This window comes from Corvus kubaryi, unplaced genomic scaffold, assembly GCF_017639235.1.
Source record: "Corvus kubaryi isolate FWS band 111438036 unplaced genomic scaffold, C.kubaryi_AGA036_p1.0 split1-65, whole genome shotgun sequence".
NCBI lineage: Eukaryota > Metazoa > Chordata > Aves > Passeriformes > Corvidae > Corvus > Corvus kubaryi.
In genome coordinates this window covers 2,965,397-2,982,679 of record NW_024582080.1, presented here as the reverse complement: position 1 = coordinate 2,982,679, position 17,283 = coordinate 2,965,397, and the positions used below count along the sequence as shown (strand labels likewise).

Genomic DNA, 17,283 nt, shown 5'->3' with positions numbered 1-17,283 from the left:
AGAATGAAAAAGGGCTATCATTGCAGAAGGGCTGGCACTCTGCAAATAAAGACCTTTTAGAGCGCACCCGAAAACCACTTATACTTTGGCAAAACCACTTACAGTTGTACAAATTTGCCCAGTATCCATCTAGAGAATATGTTTCTCTGCACTGAGGAGAAGGTACCAGTAATGAGAACAAGAGATGCCAGGCCTGTGCTGGGGTGCTCATCTTGCCTCACCCCACCTACCAAAGACTGAGCATGCAACACTAAAAGGAAAACAACTGCTTTTGCTCTCTATGTTCCCATGCTCATACACACAAACACTTTCCTACCAAACCAACCTCCTCATCTGTTTTTGAAAAGAAAACTCACAGACTTCCTAAGCAGTCTGGGTTGCAGGCTTGTCTAACAACCTTGGGCTGTCAATCCAGCAGCAGTCCACTAGGTCTGCTTTAAAAATGAAGCTGTGATTAGCTTGAGGGAAATAAAATTTGCGTCTTACAGCAAGCTCTTAAACTGCACTTTCGACAATCTTCAATGATACAGAAAGGGAAGGAGCTCCTTTTTGCTGTCATTATATGTGAAAAACACTTGCAGGCTGACCTGGCTTCTCATATATTACTTTTCTACAGAGATTTGCAGCAGTGTCTGAATCGTCTTCCCCCACCTGCTCTGCCAAATTCTTATGGTACAAGCACTTCGAAAAAAAAAGCACAATTGCTTGAAATTACACTAGAGTCAAATGTTGATAAAAAGGTGTCACAGAGGGAATGAAAACTAACTGCTGTGAAATTTAATGAAACCCACTGTGTGCCAAGGGCATAGGCAGCCAAATTGAATTTAAAAAAGTGCCAAGCAGAGAAGCTTGTAATCAGACTAGCCACTATGTTAGATGAGATAAGCAGAATTACTTTTTTCTATCACTAGATCAAAACAGACTGCAATTCTTATGCATGAGATGAAAAGTTACAGTATTTATCTTCCCAGCTTCCTGTGTTCTCAGCACCGGATCTCCGGCTTAGTGGCATGAAATGGAATTTGCCGTCTCCAGTGTAAGGCTTGTCCCAACCCTCGCACAGTTCTTTCCTGACAGTTTTTATTGCAAATTGTTATGGAAAAGAGGAACAAGCTAATCAGAGTTGTTAATGGCTCAGCATAAACTATCTTCAGCCATGGTGGCCCCTTCCACAGCCTGGGCAATGAACTGAAGTCAATAGGGGAGAATAGGAAATAGAAGATAATGCCAGCATAGGACAAGGACCCTGTTCAACAGTGCTCACATGGAGAGCAACAGTGCTCACATGGAGAGAACAGTTGCCAGAGCATCACTCCACTGCAGCCTGTAAAGGAATCATTTTACTCCTTAATTATTATAACAGCATATTTTGAAACTGTGCTAAGAAAAGCCTGCTCTCCCAAACAGAACTGCTTGCATTCATTTGGGGAGTAATCCCTCAAACTCTGGTTAAGGACATGGGACAAAAATGCTGTGCAGCCCATTTTTGTTGGAAACAGCTTCAGTACATTAATTTCTTCAGCTGTTTAGGGGGTTATCAGTAGTCTTGGCTCTGGGCCACCCAGCGTGGCTCAGGGTCTGCATCTTTGCCTCACTGATGAGTTTCAACACTGCAACCTGCTTGAACTTGTAACCTGGCCCAAATAGCCAGATTCTCCTTTTAATGGTCTGCTAGGAAAGCTGGAATACTTTCTGGAGAAAAAGTTTCTAGCAAGAGAGGAGATTTCCAGTACTGAACAAAGCTCTCCAAAACCAGCCATTGTGTTTCTTATAAAAGGATTTCTCATAAAAATGTCCTGACTTTTATCACGACCTCTTGATTTTGCAGAATGTGCCTGTAATGGTTTCGGGGCTTGTGTTGGCTGTAAAGAGTTTTATGCCAGTATTTAGTGCCATTCATCATGTTTTTACTGCCAGAAAAAGAACTTGAAAACTAACAGAATTCCTTGAAATCTAAAACACTCTATAGCACAGCAGCCTTATGTTTCCTATTTTCCTGTGCATAACCCATACCACATCTGAAATACCCTCTGCAAGTCAGCAGTACCAAAGAATACATCTGTCTGCAGGTATGGCAAATGGACTTTACAAGGAAGTGAAGTTCCTCTCCTCTCACAGCCCTCTCCATTCCCACTTCCCCTGCTTCCCTCCCTCCCGCCTCTGACTACTCTCTCCTCTGCTCATACCTTTCTGAGGATGCATTTGAAGTAAAGGAGCTTTTAGGGGAATAGAGGTCATCTGAACTTTAGCCCTGAAAGTAATACGTTTGTCATTTGTTACTAAGCCAAAATTTAGAGGTCTCCTTTTACTTACTCCTTTACAAAGCACACAAGAAATGAGTCAGCATCAGTTCTTATCATATTAGAAATGAAATAAACCCAAATCTCCCTCAATTTCCCCATCTGACTTTGTTTCAGTTAGGACTTCTTTGGAGCAGCAACTGCCTCTGCCTTTTTCCATATCACAATGGATTTCAAGAGTTTCCTGCATTATAACACCAACAACCATAACAGAAGCAACACGGTACACCTGGGAATGTTTGTACAAATTTGCCAGACAGATTGTACTAATCTCCAAACGACATTCAAAGCTCATAGTCATGTAGCAGCACCTGGGCTGAGTCAGAGCAAAATTTGAAGCAAATTTTCTCTCACACATACGCTCCCGAAGGTCCCTCAACATCAGTCCACCCTGGTTTCTATAAATTCCCCAAACAAAGCACTTTATAGTACATCCTAGTAACCCTTCCCAGTAACTGGCATTCAGCTGTACTGTGCCTGACCTGAATGACTTGTAATGCTCCGAATATCAAGTTTGTCCTCAATTTAAAAAAAAAAAAGTATTCATAAATAGGCTTTAATTTAGCTGCAGGCTTAGACAAAAACCTGAACTTGTGAAGAAGTCAGGGAGTGCACTCCGCAGAAGTTGTAAGGCCATTTCTTATACACCACTGTGTTAGCAGGTTTCATATCCTTTCACAGGGTGCTGTATTTCAGAAGCAGCTTCTCTTATTCCAGATTGACCATTCATGCCTTTATCTCAATACTTTCTCCAACTCCACATCCCTTTGCATTTATTAGAAAACTATTCTTCTCAAAATAACAATACCAATTTATATTACAAAGGCATCTTTATTGGGAAAAAATGCAAGACAACTGGACTGTCAGATTGGAAAAGAAAGGGTCAAATCTTTACGTTACTATAGAATTCATGTAGTGTTTATCAGAATTCTGTATTTTCTGCTTAATACTCTCTGAAGCTCTTTAGATTCTGCTACAAGATAAAATAACAATGAATTCTAATAAGTAATTGTTTAGGTGTTTCTTCATTATAATTTTTCTTCATATTCCTACAAACTACTGCCAAGCTTACATAAAAGTCTGTTAGCCTAGTAAAGAACTGTACCTGCAAATCAATTCAAAGTGGTCAGTCCTCATGAAAGATTGGGGCTTATCAGGCTTATGCAAGAAAATGTGGACTCAGCTGAGGGTGCAGCAGTCCTCTCAACAAAGACTTTTGTTCTAAGGTGTTAGTCCTCATGCAGTTAATATTCCATACCTGGGGAATTAGGTAGAATCTGGCATCCCATTAAGGTCTCTGCCCTGCCACAGAGCAGCAAACTCCTCCAAATCCCTCTAGTCACAATAAGTAGCAACAGTGCTGAGCTCCAGATCCTCCCTTCCCCTGGGTTCCATTAAGGAATACTGCTGTTGATTTCAACAGGTCGGGCTCTAAGGAAGAGCCATTCTGGAGGGGGGAAAAAAGTCTGCCTCTGTTCTCAGATGTACCTGTGACATCAGGGGACTGACAGTGGAACAAACAATGTAAAGGAGATCTAATCAAGCCTGGTGAATCAGCCTTATCACCAGCATTGTCAGGGTGCAGTGACCATGCCCAATTTTTCATGCCTGAGAAGATATAGGACAGCTACTAGAAGGGATCTGTCAAACGCAATATTGCCCCTCTGACCTGTGATGTCTTGTGGTGGCAGTCATCCCAAAACCAAGGACAGGATCCTTTCTTGGTTCTCTGTGACTTAAGGCCATCTTCATATGGTCTGAATGCCACTTAGGACCTCGCACTTGTGCAATATAAAAAGCTTAACATCACTGAAGTCAACAAAGGTGTTCCACAGAACCAAAGGAAATCCTTGAGTGGGAAGCCAGCCCACATGATGGCCACCGCAAGGCAAGTGGCCGTGGTTGGAGTTTTGGGCGTACGAATACATCCTGTGTTTGTTAGTTACACCACACTCCTTCCGAACTGCTCACTGCATGGAGTCCATACACTGGCTGCTCTCAAGTTCTATGCCTCACTTCTTTGAAATGATGGAATTTGAAAACTGCCTTATTTTACTTTGTGAAGCCAAAGTTAAAGTCCTAAGATAGTAGAAATGTATATTGGAGAAGTAAAAGGATGTGAGCAAGGAAAGAAAAATGTAGGTTGAATACTGTGAAAGAAAAATTCCATGTGGAATGCATAGTAAGCTGAGTTTCCTAAGAGAAATGAGGAAAAAATAGAAATTACATTGACATTTAACACCAGACTGGACGAAATCCTGGAAAATACACCACTGGGAACATTTCTGTCCTGTCAGTAGGGCATATGACTTCACTCACGCTGGAAAATATTGAAACATTTTGATGCCTGAATGAAGTTCCCAGCAATATTCAAATATCTATTGAAATATCTCAGGAAGCAAAACAAGCCAGATCTTTCAATGCAGAAACAAAATTACTAACTCCAACCCAGGTTCTGCTCTAATCAACACAAATGCAAAGGATCTGAAATGAAGTAACTCTGAATTTCCTCTGACTCCACACCAGCAAAATAGATTATTTGGTCCCCTGCCTCACGTTTTCTAAAGTTTCATTAGGTTATGCAAGCAAAACCTTTTGAAATTAAAAGTGTCACAGAAGTGCTGAGCAGCATTGTTTCTTTCTGATAAAAGAAGGGATAAAAAAGCAGGAAGACTGAACTTCATTCTACAGATAAATAAAACAGCACTCCGGGACTTCTTTAGATCAAAAATTCTGTTCTTAATGCAAAATTCTGCTTAAATGCAGCACAGCTGCAGCAATATTCAAAACATTGCTTTTATATTCAACATCAATAGGATGACAAGAGAAGCAAAGAGATTCTTCCCAATATTTTAGCAACATCTTTTTTTTATATAATACATCAGCATTTCCATTTTAAATGTGCTTCCAAAGCACCTAAAATCTTACTTGCAGAATTTGCTCCAGGCTGAAACTCTGCATGGGGCTTTTTTTTCCACTGTATTTAGTCAAAATTTATATTAGGATTAAATATAATTTTTTTAAAAAATGAATATGTATTCAAAACAATTCAGTATAAACAATTTAATTCACTGGGGTAACTCTTCAAGAATAAAGTCATCATCAGAACCACACCCATTTAGACTAATGTCAAATCCAATAATCCTAGAATAGAAATAGTGATGTAATTTGTACTAAGTGTCACTGACTTCAAAGGACGCACAAAAATTTGCAGCCTGTAAGCACCCTGATGCTTTTTTTAGGAAGATTTTGAAACACCAGAAGAGTTATCAGAAGTGGTTGAGAACAGAATTAAAAAGCTAAGACAGCTAAGTATGAGGGCTACTCTCCACATCATTTGTCTTCTTCAAGTTACATCTCCTCTGTTTCAGCAGCATTACAACCCCTGGCTTGCTCTGCACTGTTGTGACCTTGCTGGCAGGGACGGCCTCCTCAGAGCGACTGATTCTGCACCTTAGGAGCAGTAATGTTTATCACTGATCCTTCCTTGCTAACCTGTTTCGTGAAAATGGTTGCTGCCAGCTTAAATAGCAAATTTTGCTAACCAAGTCTCCTTCAGTGGGACTCTAAGCAAACTCCCACAAAAAGCTGTGCTGTTAGATCTGTCAGGGCAGCAGCCTTTAGCAAGGCTGCAGTGGGAACTTCTGTGACCAAGGTGAAGGCAACCATACAAAACAGTATCACATCTTGAAAATATACAGAATGTAAGTCCGCACCTTTCTTTACCTCTTACAGGTAAGTACCTGCTGTCTTGGATTCCCTATCAGTCAGACCTGATGGCCCACGCATCGAGGAAAGATTCAAGTAATACAGTCTGTGTCTAATTAAGAGAGCAGGAATCTAAGTAATGTCCTTTTATTAACCGATAGAGGACGTATATTGCATTGGTTCTTATATTGCATTCAGGCTTCAATCCTGAATTTGTCTTATATTTTAACTCCTATCTGAATACAGGAGAGAGAGAGAGCTGGCTTATCTTCAATAAAACATATGCTACAGAATCTTTAAGATAATTTCACTGTCTGAATTCCCTTGTCCTGAACATCTTCCCAAACAGTAACACTTCCCTGCCTTACTTATTCTGGACTCCAAATCTAAATCCAAGAATTTGACTCTAGGCTGTGCCACAGTATGTGAAGATACCTTGTAGTGCTGGGAAGCAAAGACTTAGCATAGGCACAAGCAGTCAGAGGATTCAGTTTAGCAAGTCGAAGTCTAGCTGAAAGGGATGAAGCTGCAAAACTATACAGTGCATTTAATCCTTTGGTGGGTGGCTAGAAAAAACTGGAGAAAGAACTAGTGTGAAACACACCAGCTAAGAAGCAGCTTCTATACAGGTTGTTCTGGTAAAGAAACCACAACAAAGCGCAGCTTACATGGATTAAAAGCCACCTAAGTGTTGGATCTTAAAAGAAAAAAAAAGACAAAATATTCCTTGAGAAAACATAATTTTGCAATGATGTATTCTTGGTGCTACATTTTTAACATTTGCATTAATGATCTGGAAGAAAAGCAGTCAGAGTAATTCACCACTGGAACAACTTGTGGAGATCAGGCTTTTCTCAAACTTAATTAAATACCATCTAGAAGGTTTTTTTTTCTCAGAAATACACTCTAGTTCAAACTGAAATTACATGAAGGCTGTCCTATGACCCATCCTAAAGCAGACCTCAGACTAAGTAGTCACAGTGTTCTCTGCTGACTTTATTATTGCTGAATCAATGAGCCTATGACATGACACACAGTCACTCACTAGCAAAATTTAAGTGTTGCTTTTCTTGTTTGCTCTTGTTCTCTTACCTTGGGGAGGCTTCTGGTCCTTTCTTTTGCCTCTCCTGCAATGTCTAAATGTGCACACAGATGCTGGATTGGTACCCAGCCTGCAGCTTGTCTTTGTCTAGGATGAGGATTGCCCTGTCACATGTTTACAGGACCACAGCAAAGTCCCTGAAGTTTTGCATTCGACAAGAGGAAGGTGTGACTAAACAGCCCTGAACACCTAACTTGCAGGTGAAGAAGAGGCCTTGATGTTGGACAGAAGCAACATCAAGCCCCTCCCTTGCCTCTCCCCAGAAGTTAGCCTTTCAAAAAATATTTTTAGGCTGAAGAGGATGGAAGAACTAAAATGTCATTTTTGCATTTTTTTTAATGTCTGGTTTTTTTCAGGTACAAATTACAGGCAGAGATGGCAAGAATATGTACAGATGGGGGAAAGGATGAAATTGCTTGGGAGAACCACAAAAGAGTCTGGGATCACTGTTTTCTTGACAGAAGTCTCTTGACCATCTCAGATCTTCGCTGTTCCCGCAAGGCTTTTCTCAGTTACATTTTCTCCCTATAGGCAGAAAATTATGCTGATCTTAGTCTTCCAGGCAGAAAGCAGAAAGCCTCGCTTCAGCTGTCAGATGAAATAATGGTTACTGGTCAGCGCCTTTTCCTCCAGCTGCACAAAAACCTTTCCCAGAAGTTTCTAGTTCCTGTAGTCAACTGGAACTACTCTTCGCAAAGCCCCTTTCTTAGCCAGCCTCAGAATCAAGACTGTTTTGCTCCCCTTGAACCCCACAGCTGTCTTTAACTGCCAGCCGTGTTTCTTGAAGCACAACTTCATTTCAGTGACTCCATCTCTCCAAAGAGCCTCTTCTTACATTTTAACTGTCTCCCCAAGCAAATCCTTTGAGGGAGAGCTTCTCTACATGACCCCACAAGGCCACAGCTTAGCATTCCTTCCTCCTCTGTCCCTTACATTTTAGTATCATCTCACCTGCAAAGTCATATTTGTCCATTAATATGCAAACAACTTGCAGATTATGTTTAGATCTGTCTCTTTAAAATCTTTATCCCAAAATTGCAAAGGCTTTCTCTGAGATTTCATCACAGACAATGCAGGACCAGAACATCACCCCACACTCGACATTCTCCTCATCTTGAGGGATCAGTCCTTATTTTTCTGCCCTCTGCACCCAGCAAATGTTTGCCCTGAGCACCTTATGAGTGATGGAAACTATTATGGCCTCTACTGGCACAGAACACTTGGAGAAGGATTCTCCAGCAATTTCATATAGTACTGAGAGCATTTTTCATAAGGCCACATTTTACTTTCTGAGACAAAATCAGAAGTTGTTAGGAACTGTGTCCCCTTTTTCTCGAATAACCAAATGCTCCTTTCATCACCCCCTGTTTCAAGAGCTCTCCAGATTTTCTAACCAGCAATTCAAGGACCATAGTTTTGGGAGTTTCAGCTCTTCCACATAAGGGAAACAAGACAGAGAAATAAGGAGAGGAAGAGTAGACGCCACTGAAAACTTTGCTCATTTAACAAAGGGAGTAGCAAAACTCGTGCTTCGTTAGAGTGCAATCAATGAATGCTAAAGATGACAGTAAATGTGCCAGTTACTGACAGCCACATGGCTACCACAGTCATGGAAAGGGTTCACTTCTCACATGGCACTCAGAATCAGGGCCATAGTGACAGGTTCAGAGAGGTGTCTCAGCCAGCAGACTGGTTCATGCTCTGTTCCCTCGGATCCGTACTCTGAGCTTCGTTTAGCTGTTCTACGCAGCAAAAGGGAGTTCTGAGCTAGTGAAGATTTCATTCCTGCATGCTGACCATTTTAATGAAAAGCTTCACCTTGCCAGCGTAATGCTCTTTAAATTGGCCATCCTTGCAGTACTTGTGCCTTTTGATCCACTGCCTCTCATAAAACTGGCTAACCTTTAAGTTCATTATGTTCTTAAAAATATTGCTATGTTCTTAAAATCATTGCTCTGCATTTAGAGAGTGAAACTATTCACCAAATTCGTATGTCATATCTGAGCTATCTACCTGCAAATTTCTTGTTTCTCCATTTAAGTGGAATTGACTTGCCACGGCACAATGAAAAGGAGATCAATAATTACAGACTCCAATTTGCCAAAGATTTGTTAAACTTCACTCCTTGCTGTCATATCCTCTATAATTATGGTCGAAGACTGTATCCATCTACATGACTGTGCCCTCAAGAGGTTACAGATAGCATAACTTTCACCTCCATTGTCATTTCTTCGAAGCAGTCCAAGAGAGATGTCCACGAGGCATGTTCTGAGAGACCATAGCATCAGTTTGCCAGCTGTGGACTGCAGACCACTGATGTCCACTGCAGAAAAGCCTGGCCTTGGGAGGTTGGATACTTCTTGTCACCCACCACCAAATTGCCTTAGAAAAAGCTAAAAGCATTTGTTTTTCATGCATGCAATTGCTGTAATGGTTACAGAGCTGCCACGTGATCATGTATGGGAAAGGAAGCGGCTCCCACAGTTGTGAAAATGAGGAAAAGTCTATGATGCAATCTTTCTAGTAGGAACAAAAACTCCACGTTTCATCCCAGAGTCATCTTAAAATACATGTATGCTCTGTAGCCAGGATCATCTGAAATCGCAAATACAGACTAAGTACATAGGATCAAGCAATATCCAAAGAGCCCTTCTGACTCTGCCTAGATCTGCAATTTCTTGCAGGTTCTGCCATTCCATTTTCATCAGAAGAGCAGATTTATGGTATAAGCACTCATGAATAATTCACTCCCTTGAGCTGCCACATGCAACTTGGGGAAATCCCAACTATAAAACCTTGGCACCATTTAGCTAGCACAAGCTGCACTACTTTTTTACAGGTGTTATTCCACTGACCTACTTGGAGTTATTCCTCCTTCACAATGCTAGAAGAAAAGGATCAGGCTGTTTGCTTACCAGCTCTGGTAAGCAAACCTCTCTGCCCCCTCTTCATAGCAGTAAAAATGCTTCTAGTGTTGGAGTAAGTTTTAGCAACCTTAGTGCTTTGGCTCACCATAGCTTCAGTGGCTTGTACATCTACCCTGCTCTTGGGCCTCCTGTAATAATCCATTCTCCATTGGCTCACTTCCTCCTCAAGTCTGTGTTTTTTAAATCATGTGGAGAAACTTACTTGGATCCTAAACAAAAGGAACACAAGTAAAGACATAAACTAGCTACACTGAACCTGTCTTTATGCTGGTTTCTAACTTCAAGAGAAATGTGGTTTATTCCAACACTTATCCTCTGTCACTGGAGCAAGAGCCCCAGAAGGGTATGGGTGTAGATGCCTCAGACAAAAAGAAAGTGAAACCGTTTAGCCACCTCCCTGTCCTAACGAAGAGGATGAATTAATAGCATCACTCAGTGGCTGCTTATTTTCCTAGGCTTTTCCTTCATACAAAGCTAGCTGGGAGTTCTTCTCCCCAGTTAAAAAAAAAAATTATAAGCGTTTTATTTGATAAGATCTCTAAGTGGAGACCAACTAAATGACAATGAGTGCACTGCCACCAAACCATATTCAAAGCCCACATCATGATAGACTGCTAAACCTACAACTGCAATACAGGGAACAAAGAGCTGGCATTCCCTGTTTGTAAATAAGGTGAACAGCTCACGGCTATCTTGACATAAAACAACATAGTAATTATAGTGCCTAAGTTAGACATCTAAGTAAATGTAGTCATGTCATTTGAACAATTAACCTACACTGATTTATAGCAGCTAAGGATCTGATGAGGGATGTAAGAAACTCCTCTTTACCCTAATATGTCCCTTCAGTTTATCCAAATTACTGGCTTTCACCACCTGGCCTCTCCCTTGTGCCCCCCCAGTTAGGTTTTAAGCAGGTTAAGAAATTATGGTTCTCACTTTGGTCTTCTCTTACACACTTCCAGCAGTGCTGAATGAAATGCGAGACAATCATAAAAGCCAGTAGAGGGGAAAATTAGGCATGCTGTGTAACTAATGTCTGAACTGTAAGCAAAGTTGTGGGCAATTTTCATTTCATATCACAGGTTCACATTTCTTTGAATTGTCACCTACTGAGAACAAGCACTACCTGCTCATGCCCTTTCAGGCAGGATGGGATGCTGTCTGATCAGCTTGGACAAGCTTCAGGGGTTGCCATGGTGTGCTCTCAAGGAACCTCTCACCTCCTTGCCCAGGAGCCACCATCCTGCCTCAGAGAAGGGAGCACACCTTCAGCCCACACCAGTGTCATGGGGGAGCGGGGTTCCTCCTGCATCACTCGGCCATCTGCCTGCTGCTGGGGCTGCCGTGTTTGCTGGGATGGCTGTAAGCAAACAGCTGGAAGCTCCCCTGCTGGCCCTGTTCCACAGGCACACGGGGGAGCATGGTCACGAGAAAGGGGCCAAACACAAATTAAAACCAGATGAGCCGAGACAGCAGTTGGAAAGAGGGGGTGGTTAAAGCCTGTGATGGCTCTAAGAGAAAAAAGTCAGACAAAGCGGGCTTGCAGATTGTCACCAAACTGAAAACCTCCTCCACCCCCGACTGCCTGGCTGGAACTGTATAATGGAGCAGGTTTCAAGAAACCGCAGCTCCCAGCAGAGTTAACTCTCCAGCAGCTGCTGCACTTTCAAATTGTCAGACAGATTAAACACAGGAATGCCTGTGGGCCACAAAGCTGAGGGAAGGGTGAAGTGATGGGTCAGCTTGCTCTAAAGTGCAGAAACTACTCAAAAATTTGGAGAGAGGACTCCCTCTGGCCAGGGGGGAGTTACACTGGTATCGTCTGGCTGGAGGCTTGGCACAGGGCCCTTTCCCTGCCTCAGCTGTCCACACCAAGCTGGACAGTTAGTGGAGTTTTTGTCTTGTGCTTCCTTAGAAGCTGCAGACATGGCATGTAACCAGACTGCCCTTGCAGGGCAAGCATGTGTTTGGAGGGGAGAGAAGTGAGGGTTCCACTACAGTCCACTCCTCTGGGGCATGAGCCAGGGTGCCTGGCTGGAATCAGACACTGCAGGGCACCCAGAAAGCTGGCACCTGCACTGCCTCTGCATCCAAAGCTCAGAGAAACATGTTACCTTATGGGGGCAAGTGAGTGCGAGCAGTGGAGCGCTTGAATAAGGCAAAAGTGAGTGCCACTGATCCGCATGTCACCGATAACAAGAGGGTGATGATTTACTGGGAAAACTGCCCTGCAAAAAGCACGCTTGTGGATCCTATTTATTGTCTCATACCCTTCAAATACTCTTACAGTTACAGAGACGCCACACAATTACAAGTTAGAAAAAGGAACAGAGGTAATTCTCCCACACACTGTCTAGCCCATGGAGCCAACAAACCTGTGGCACCATCAGCGGGCAGCGTGGGTCAGCCAGCCCAGCAGGGCTCCTCCCAGGAGATGGTAGGCCACCTCCATCAGGGATAAACAATTCACACTTCAAATCTGGGCCAAAAGCTTGTTGCCAGATCCGTGCAGTGGCAGACAGCAGAGCTGGAGGGAGCTTTGCCAGTATTAGGGGTAGGAAGGAGAAAGAGAGGTTGTTCCCATATAACACAGCCTCTCCTCTGCCAAACCACAATGCTCCATGTGGATCTGTAGCCCACATGCTTCTCCAGGTATGTCCAACTCAGCTCACAAAACTGCTGTGAAGATGCTGGCCCACAGAAGTTGACTTGCCACGCTGCTCTCAAAGGTCACATAATGACCAGACAGGGCCTTGAGCACAAGAGAGCACAGGCCACTGTGTCTTTGGGCCACTTTCAGGCAGCCACACAACCAGATCAGTCATTGAGGGAGCCAAGTGGTCTCCCTCTCTAGGAGAAAGTCTGAATCACTCCTTCCTCTTCCCAAAGCACCAGGGGAGTCTCCACACGTGCAAACAAATAGCCTGGACACCCCCATCCCCTCATCGCAAGAGCACTTACCCCCCAGGAACTGGATGCCTCCTGCCACCCTGCCCACGGTCCTGGAGATGAGCTCGGACACACAGCAGCCCATGAGCGCTGTCAGGGCCACCAAGAGAAGCAGCCCGCAGCCCAGGCCCGTCACCACCGTGCAGATCCTCCACTCAGCGCTCGGGATGGCCTGGAAGGAGGCATAGCGGCCACACTGCTCCACCATCACCGTCATCTGGCGGCTCTCATCCCGAATCGGGTAGGAACACCTCCGGAAAGTGCCGAAGGAAACAGACTTCTCCAGCTGAGACCCCAAGAGCCAGTAGGGCATGAAGAAGCCAACACAGGAGGCAGCAGCGCAGAGGAAGGAGAGGAAGGCCCAGACGACGCCGGCACAGGTGAGGCTGGAGGCCATCTTTGTATCAGCTCCAAGACCCCTCACAATAGGAAGACACAAAAGTAACTGTGTATTTTAGAGCAGTTTTATGGATAATCCGGAATCTTTCAGCCTTGACAAATCCTCACACTCGGAGAAGCTTGGATCCTAACAGCCAGGGGAATATTTCCTCCCATCATGAAGTCAAAGGTCCCTAATTAAATGACAAAACACAAAAAAGGAGAAAAATACAAGTTCAGTAACACTGACATTAGAAAAAAATATTTGTCTGCCAGAGTGTTTTTCCTTCCTAGGGGACTTCTGAAGTAGACATGCCACTTTTCTGTCCCACCCTTGCAAGAAGACCCTACAATCATTCTCAGTGACACCAGCTTCTGTGGTCAGTGTGATGGTGGTGACAGGCAGCCCAGCTGGCACAGGCTGCTGTGCACATCCAGGAACACTCTGCAGCCACCTTCAGGGGCTCCCTGTGTACTTGCCTCACTCTTCTCCACTGTACATCCTGATCTTTCCAGTACCGATAGAAAAAATAGATGAGGTCTTGCTTATCGTTAGTTAGCTAGACCTTCCTCCTGCAATACCTGGATAATGTACTTCACTTTATAGATGGTCCTGCCGCTTCAGTGCAAGACCACTCACAATGCCTAAGGTATTTCAAGATCAGACTCTTGTGACAGAAGTAAAATTTATTAGCACAACCCCAAAAGAAGTGTTACAAGACGACATTTTTTCCAGCACTCCAAGTTGTTTGGCATCTCTGTGCAAAAGTAGCCTTTTATCACTTGATGTCCCAAAGTGCCAGAAACCTGAACTCCAGGTGGGCTTCTGGTAAGTGAAGACATTGCCACATCTTTTGGATTCACCCCTACACAACTCCAAGAAGCACACAATTAAAACACAGAGGTCTCTCTTCATATTCCTGCTTGCATTCAGCCCAGCTCTTCTTTGCCTCTTCCCAGCTCAAACCCAGGAGCCATAACCCTTTTGCATCCTTCTCAGACAACTCCCAGCCTTTAAGCTCAGTATCAGTGCGGCCAAGTGCATTTGACTGTCACAGAAACCTACATGCCGTTCCCAGAGGCTGGGGGTGTATTTCTTGTTAAATTCATGCTGGATCATTATTCTAACTGCATTTGTAAATTTATGATCTTTTCTCACAGTTGCTGCCAAATTAATTCTGATAGCTATTTACAAGGGCTTTTTCTTCTAAGCATGATTAGACGCCAGTCAGTGAATCCAATTCATGAAAAGGCAATAAAACGAATATTACTTCAGCACAAGGAGGGAATGTAGAGAAAGTTGTCAGTGAAATTAGCCATGTGCACTACACAAAAGTTTGTTTACTTTTAAAACACTAAGAAGAAGAAATCTCCTCTGTAATATCAAAAAGGCCTCTGCTGCTACTGAAGAAGAGTACACCTATCCACCCATAGCCTATCCACAGAAATGCCTTTCAACCTGCAAAACGCCAAACCCCTGGGGATAAAAACTTGCCAGAGAGGCATAGGGGGACCACCATTCCTCCAGAAGCATCATCTAGAGAAGGATCTGTCTGTGTCTTGGCGTGGCAACAAAAGTCCAAGCCAAAGTGGGTCACGGCACGTAGGGGAGTTCATTCCCTGAATCCCGGGAGGAGGTACGGCTGCAAATAGGGGACAACATGGAGGGTCGCAGGGGTAAGACCCTGCAAATCCTCCGGCTCCAGCGAGGCAGCAGCTTTGGCTCCCCGGAGCCTGCCAGCTCACAGCCTGGGCGCTCTCCCGGGAGGCGGACTCGCCCCTCCGGCCCCGAAACCCCGCTCCCCGCCCTCCAGGGGTAGGAGGGGGCGGCGGAGAGATACGGGTTCCCCCGAGGGAAGGCGGCGGCCGGGAACCAAAACTCGCCGGGGTGATGCCAGGAAAAAACTGCGGGCGAGCGGGCGCAGTGCCCACAGAGCCGGCAGGGTGGGGGGGTGCCGGGCGGGGCAGGCTGGGGGGCAGGAGAGCCGGGAGGGGCAGGGGATCCGGGACGGGCAGGAGACGCGGGAGGCGAAGGGGTGGTGAGGACAAGGGGTCCGAGAGGAGCAGAGTGGGAGGGAAAGGAGAATGCGGGCGGGGACGGGCTGGAAAGGCAGAGGTGCCGAGAGTGCGGGGAATCCGGGTGGCCAAGAGGATTGAGAGCCGGGAAACAGCGGGGACGGGAAGGGAGAGCGGTCCGGGGTGACAGGGAGATACGGGAAGGACGGGGGCCCGGGAGAGGAAGGATTCAGGAAGACAAGAAAATGAAAGGGCTGGGAATCCGAGCAGGGAAAGGAGTCTACAGAGTCCGGTGCAACGGGCAAGGGATGCGGCCAGGCTGGGTGTCGGAGCGGGGAAAAGGAACGCAGGAGGGAAAGAGGGTCCGGGGATGCAGGGGATGTGGCCGTGCGGGGTGGGGAGGGGTCGGGGAGGGAAGAGACGTTCTGAAGGCTCGTGGATCCGGAGTCATGCAGGGGATGCAACGTACCGGGAGCGAGGGAGGGCAGGGGTTCGAGAAGGGAAGGGGGTACAGGGGATCCGTAAGGGGCAGCGGATTCAGCCGCGCAGGGAGTGCGGGAGAGGCGGTGTCTGGAAGGAGCAGGAGTGGCGAGGGGTCTAGGAGTGCCAGGATGGGGGCAGGCGCGGTGCCGGGGAGCGAAGGGCTACTTACGGACACGCCGGGCGTGTAGGCTGCCCGCCGCGGCTGCCGGGAGCACATGGGCGCGGGGCCGGCGGGCGGCGGCCGCCCCAAGCGACTCTACCCGCGGTCCCGGCGCGGAGGCGACGCGGGAGCTCCGAGGCGGGCGGGACCGGGACCGGGACCCTCCCCAGCCCGGCCCGTCCTTTCCTCCGCACGTTCCTGTCTCCCCCCGTTTGATTCCTCGGGAGGCAGCGCACTCCGCCGCCTCTCCTCCCCCTTCCCCGCCACCGCCTCCCCGGGCGGGACCCGCCGCGGTCGGCGCAGTTGCGGGGCCGCGGACGGGGCCGGGGGCGAGGGGCCGGGCGGCGGCGGGGGAGCGGCGAACGGGAGAACGGGGGCGCGTCCCCGAGCCCTCACGGGGCGGGGCGGTGGTCCCGGCCCCGCGGGGTCGCAGTGGGGGTGGGTCCCGGCTTCCCGAGGCCGCCCTGGACTGGGACGGGGGGGTTCGGGTCCCGGGGCCGGAGCGGTGGGTGCCGGGGCGGACTGATGCGGGGCCGGGTTGGTGCGGGGGTGGCGGGGAGCGCTGCGGCGTCGCCGGGCTCGGCGGCTTAGTGCGGAGTGCGCGGGGCGGTGAAGACGGGGACGGAGAGGAGGAAAGAGCAGGAGAGGAGAGGGGGGGAAAGCCGGCGAAGAAGGAGTGTTTGAAGGAAAGGGGGAAGGCTGCAGTCCTTACATGGGAAAATATGGACTAATCTGATGGTGTGCGTGTGATAAGAACTGTGTCTGTCTCTGCATGCGAGCTGCTGATCCAGCATTTTGATCGCAACAGTTCCCGAGTTGGTCTACAGCGAGAGTAAATGGGATCACAGTACCAAGCAGCTCATCCCGGATGGGTTAGGTCAAGCGGAGAGACAGGAGCTTCAGCCCTTTCCCAGAGTGACTTAAGAGGGAAAGTTTTGAGGAGGGGTTGCCTTCTGCACACAGAGCCTCTGGGAGAAAAAGACATTTCCTATTCTGGCTTTTCCTCTACGCCCAAAAACATGAATATATTTCTCAGATATAAGACAATTTTATGACAAGTTTAAATTATGTCAGCACCAGACATGCAAAATCTCTTCGGTAATGTTTCTTTTACAGTTCTGGCGTGTGATTTAAACACCATTCATTAATATTATTAATGCTAAATGGAAGTAAGGTTTATTGCACTCAGTCTGCATTTACACCATTTAATAGTAACAGCAGCTATTTTCAGGATTAAATTACAAAGCTGCTTTATTG

General features: G+C 46.2%; 1 protein-coding gene across 1 annotated transcript in view; it reads right to left on the bottom strand.

Moving 5' to 3' along the window:
• Positions 1-16,325, bottom strand: part of LHFPL6 (LHFPL tetraspan subfamily member 6) — a 139,073-nt gene extending 122,748 nt beyond the window's left edge. Inside the window, exons 1-2 of the mRNA XM_042014321.1 lie at positions 16,036-16,325; positions 13,002-13,561 (exon numbers count right to left, since the gene is read on the bottom strand). Of these exons, the coding sequence (XP_041870255.1) occupies positions 13,002-13,386 (385 nt within the window). The 5' untranslated portion in view covers positions 13,387-13,561; positions 16,036-16,325. The remainder of the gene's footprint in view (positions 1-13,001; positions 13,562-16,035) is intronic.
• Between the last annotated feature and the right edge of the window lie 958 nt (positions 16,326-17,283).